The following is a 5,000-nucleotide window of genomic DNA, read 5'->3' as shown; positions in this document are numbered from 1 at the left end:
CATCAATCCAATGTCAAACAGTTCTCACAGGATGGGTTTGGAGTGTTGGAATGATGTGACCTCTCACCTTTCGAGTCTGCGTGTGGTGTGGCGCTCCTGAAAGCAGAGCGAGAGCATCTTAAACACAGGTGGATAAACTACACAACTTCATTACTGGAGTAAAAGTCAAAGTACTACTGGTCAAATATTACTCTGTTACGAGTGAAAGTTTTAAGATTTGTACTGCAGTAAAAGTACAGAAGTATTTGTTTTTTAAAGTACTTCAGTATCAAAAGTAAATGTCCTTCTTTATGTCGCCGCATTATTGTATTATAGTTGTATAAATGCACATTATGCCATCATGGTTTAAGCCAGTCAGTGACGCTCCATCTGACACACTAGCAGACGACTAACTTAAACTCATTTAAATACTTGTAGAAAAGTTACAAAGCTGCTGTCACTTTAAGGCCGAATGCACGGATCCAATACACTGATACACATCTGATATTCTCACACTGTTCACCTTCACTGAAGACAGAATCAACTTTGTTTATGTGAATACTCCACTAAATGAGCATTTGGACATCCGTCTTCTTCCATTTTGCTCTAAACTATAAATCAGTGTTTAATAAATGCTGTGAAATCATTGAACTTCACGAGACTCTACAAGAGTGATTCCTGAAAGGCTTTCTGCAAAAACCCAAACACAGATGGAGTGAAGTTAAAGTCAGAAGTTTACAGAAAAAATAATACTCCAGTAAAGCACAGAGACTCAAACAGTGAACTTCAGGACAGGACTCGAGTAAAGGAGCTGAGGGACTGTCCAGCTCTGCTGAGGGCTCATGTGTCACTCACCGCTCCTCCTGTTTGACCGAGGCGGGGCGATCTCTCTGGGCTTTCTCCGAGCTTTTCCTCGGCCTTCCTCGCCCTCTCCGAGCCGGGGGGGTCACGGCTGACACGGAGGATTCGGCTTCCTGCGGTGTTATGATGTCACTTCCTGTATCGGGATCGGGCCTATGCGTGTGGTCCTCGTCTGGCTGGGCATCATGGGAAGGGTCGGCAGGAGGCTCGTCCTCCATCTTCAGCTCCTCTGGCCCCGCCTCCTCCTCTGGCCCCGCCTCCTCCTCTGCCTCCTCTGGCCCCGCCTCCTCCTCTGCCTCCTCTGGCCCCACCTCCTCTGGCTCCGCCTCCTCCTCTGGCTCCTCCTCTGGCTCCGCCTCCGCCTGGCTGCTCAGCTCCACCTCGCTGTAGTCGGTGATGAGGATGGAGTCGGCCGGATGGACATACAGCAGCTGGTCTGAGGTCAGATCCACTCGAGCCGACGGAGGGATGGAGAGAGAGGAGAGGATGCAGGAGGAGGAGGAGAGAGGAGCGGCTGAGAGAGAGAGAGAGAGAGAGAGAGAGAGAGAGACACACACACACACACACACACACACACACGCACACAGAGTCATGACATGAACACACACGCACACGCACGCACACGCACACGCGCACACACTCACACGCGCACACACACGAGTCATGACATGAACACATGCACACACACACGCACACACGAGTCATGACATGAACACACGCGCACACACACACACACACGCACACACGAGTCATGACATGAACACACGCACGCACACACACACACACACACACACACACGAGTCATGACATGAACACTACAGTGCCAGTGTTGGGGGTAACGGATTACAGTAACGATATCACTTTTTTGAGTAACGATGTAAAGTAAAGCATTACGCTAAAAATATCGGTAAATACTTTACGTGGAGAGGGGCAATTAAATGCCACACAGGATGTTTTTTTTTATTCCATTGCGCTCCTTTTCTTTAGTTTTTAAAGTAATCATTACCCTAGAGCGTCTGACCGCTGCGCTCGCATCTCTTCCATCCGTCTGCAGTATCGTGCATGAGGCGGCTTTATAAACACGGCAAAAACTTCATCTCTAGACCGCACACACACACGCGTCCTGTGGGAACGGCCCTACACCGATTAAGAGATGAACAGCACATTATTATTGCAGTGCTTTTATTTAAACACTCGGCTTGCCTCCTACATTCAGTTTACAGCATCAACAATAAGCCAAAGAGGGAAGGTTTCAACTCAACTACGCTCTGCATTTTAAACACTTCTACATTAACAGCTCTGTCCATGCAATAAACGTTCTGAAATGAGTGATTTTCAACTTTATCTGCTAGATTTGGCCTTGAATCACGTTCACTCTCTCTCTTAAACATAAAGTGATCTTTATCTTTACATTTTTCATTGACCACTTAATTTATTGTATTTTTTGTGTGTGCCATGAATCTAATAAAAAGCTGGTTTTGTTCTCATGTTTCCCAGTGTGCCCACTGCCTGTGTTTTGAAACTTGCGTAGTCATTTTAAAGTGACCCCATTAGTCTCCTTTATCCTGTCTGTGGATTCTACATGAGTTAAATTGCTATGTGCAGACAGGGATATCGTTCTTTCATATGGTTTTACATGTAAACATTTGCACAATAAACACTATCCTGACAGGATAAGTGATGATAGGGCTATGATGTCTGTCCATGTACTCTAAATTAAGAAACAGGAAAGTAAAGTAATAAGTAGTGAAGTTACTTTTCAAATGCAAGTAACTAGTAAAGTAATCTCATTACAATTTACAGAAGTAACTGTAAATAATTACTTTTTTTGAGTAACTACCCCAACACTGTACAGTACACACACACACACACACACCTCTCTGCCAGCTGTGTGCGCTCCCGAACATGCGGTGCTGCTGCAGGAGTGTCTGCAGGTCGCTGGGGTCGGTCTGCATGCAGTCCTCCAGGCCAGCAGGGGCAGGAGTGAGCCACGACACCGTCTGAGAGACAGAGAATATAACATTTCACAAAATTAACGTTTCAATGACCACTCTAAAGCCTTGCGCATGTTACGGTTATCATGGTTACAGTTGATTTTATGGCTACAGTTGTTGTTGTAGTTATCATGGAGCAGTTGTCTTCACAGTTACAATTGTCGTTACGGTTATAGTCGTCATGGTTACAGTTGCTATTACGGTTACAGTTGTCGTTGTTACAGTTATCATGGTTATAGTTGTTTCTATGGGTTACAATTGTAGTCACGGTTACAGTTGTCATTATGTTACAGTTACAATTATGCTACAGTTGTCATGGTTACATTTGTCCTTGTTACAGTTGTCATGGTTACAGTAGTCTTTACAGGTTACAGTTGTCGTCACAGTTAGAGTTATAAGGTTACAGATGTCATTATGTTACAGTTACAATTATGCTACAGTTGTCATGGTTACATTTGTCCTTGTTACAGTTGTCATGGTTACAGTAGTCTTTACAGGTTACAGTTGTCGTTACGGTTGTCATGGTAACAGTAGTCTTTACGGGTTACAGTTGTCGTCACAGTTAGAGTTATAAGGTTACAGTTGTCTTTACAGGTTACAGTTGTCTTTACAGGTTACAGTTGTCGTTACGGGTTACAGTTGTCATGGTTACAGTTGTCTTTACAGGTTGCAGTTGTCGTTACGGTAAGAGTTGTTACGTTACAGTTGTCGTTACGGGTTACAGTTGTCATGGTTACAGTTGTCTTTACAGGTTACAGTTGTCGTTACGGTAAGAGTTGTTACGTTACAGTTGTCTTTACGGGTTACAGTTGTCATGGTTACAGTTGTCTTTACAGGTTACAGTTGTCATGGTTACAGTTGTCTTTATGGGTTAAAGTTGTCGTTACGGGGTACAGTTGTCATGGTTACAGTTGTCTTTACGGGTTACAGTTGTCGTTACGGGGTACAGTTGTCATGGTTACAGTTGTCTTTACAGGTTACAGTTGTCGTTACGGTAAGAGTTGTTACGTTACAGTTGTCTTTGCGGGTTACAGTTGTCATGGTTACAGTTGTCTTTACAGGTTACAGTTGTCATGGTTACAGTTGTCTTTACGGGTTACAGTTGTCGTTACGGGGTACAGTTGTCATGGTTACAGTTGTCTTTACGGGGTACAGTTGTCATGGTTACAGTTGTCTTTACAAGTTACAGTTGTCGTTACGGTAAGAGTTGTTACGTTACAGTTGTCTTTATGGGTTACAGTTGTCATGGTTACAGTTGTCTTTACGGGTTACAGTTGTCGTCACAGTTAGAGTTGTTACGTTACAGTTGTCGTTACGGGTTACAGATGTCATGGTTACAGTTGTCTTTACAGGTTACAGTTGTCATGGTTACAGTTGTCTTTACGGGTTACAGTTGTCTTTACAGGTTACAGTTGTCATGGTTACAGTTGTCGTTACAGTTAGAGTTGTTACGTTACAGTTGTCGTTACGGGTTACAGATGTCATGGTTACAGTTGTCGTTGCAGGTTACAGTTGTCGTCACAGTTAGAGTTGTTACGTTACAGTTGTCTTTACGGGTTACAGTTGTCATGGTTACAGTTGTCTTTACAGGTTACAGTTGTCATGGTTACAGTTGTCTTTACGGGTTAAAGTTGTCGTTACGGGGTACAGTTGTCATGGTTACAGTTGTCTTTACGGGTTACAGTTGTCGTTACGGGGTACAGTTGTCATGGTTACAGTTGTTTTTACAGGTTACAGTTGTCGTTACGGTAAGAGTTGTTACGTTACAGTTGTCTTTGCGGGTTACAGTTGTCATGGTTACAGTTGTCTTTACGGGTTACAGTTGTCGTTACAGGGTACAGTTGTCATGGTTACAGTTGTCTTTACGGGATACAGTTGTCATGGTTACAGTTGTCTTTACAGGTTACAGTTGTCGTTACGGTAAGAGTTGTTACGTTACAGTTGTCTTTATGGGTTACAGTTGTCATGGTTACAGTTGTCTTTACGGGTTACAGTTGTCGTCACAGTTAGAGTTGTTACGTTACAGTTGTCGTTACGGGTTACAGATGTCATGGTTACAGTTGTCTTTACAGGTTACAGTTGTCATGGTTACAGTTGTCTTTACGGGTTACAGTTGTCATGGTTACAGTTGTCGTTGCAGGTTACAGTTGTCGTCACAGTAAGAGT

At 43.6% G+C, this 5,000-nt stretch overlaps 1 protein-coding gene across 1 annotated transcript in view; it reads right to left on the bottom strand.

The window, feature by feature from the left end:
• Window positions 1-5,000, bottom strand: part of si:zfos-932h1.3 (zinc finger protein 835) — an 11,796-nt gene that overhangs the window by 1,540 nt on the left and 5,256 nt on the right. The window contains exons 6-8 of the mRNA XM_067428103.1: window positions 2,717-2,840; window positions 835-1,354; window positions 68-96 (exon numbers count right to left, since the gene is read on the bottom strand). Of these exons, the coding sequence (XP_067284204.1) occupies window positions 68-96; window positions 835-1,354; window positions 2,717-2,840 (673 nt within the window). The remainder of the gene's footprint in view (window positions 1-67; window positions 97-834; window positions 1,355-2,716; window positions 2,841-5,000) is intronic.

This window comes from Pseudorasbora parva, chromosome 20 (assembly GCF_024679245.1).
Source record: "Pseudorasbora parva isolate DD20220531a chromosome 20, ASM2467924v1, whole genome shotgun sequence".
NCBI classification, from domain to species: Eukaryota; Metazoa; Chordata; class Actinopteri; order Cypriniformes; family Gobionidae; genus Pseudorasbora; species Pseudorasbora parva.
Note: the sequence above shows the minus strand (reverse complement) of the source record. Positions and strands in the feature narration are given on the sequence as shown.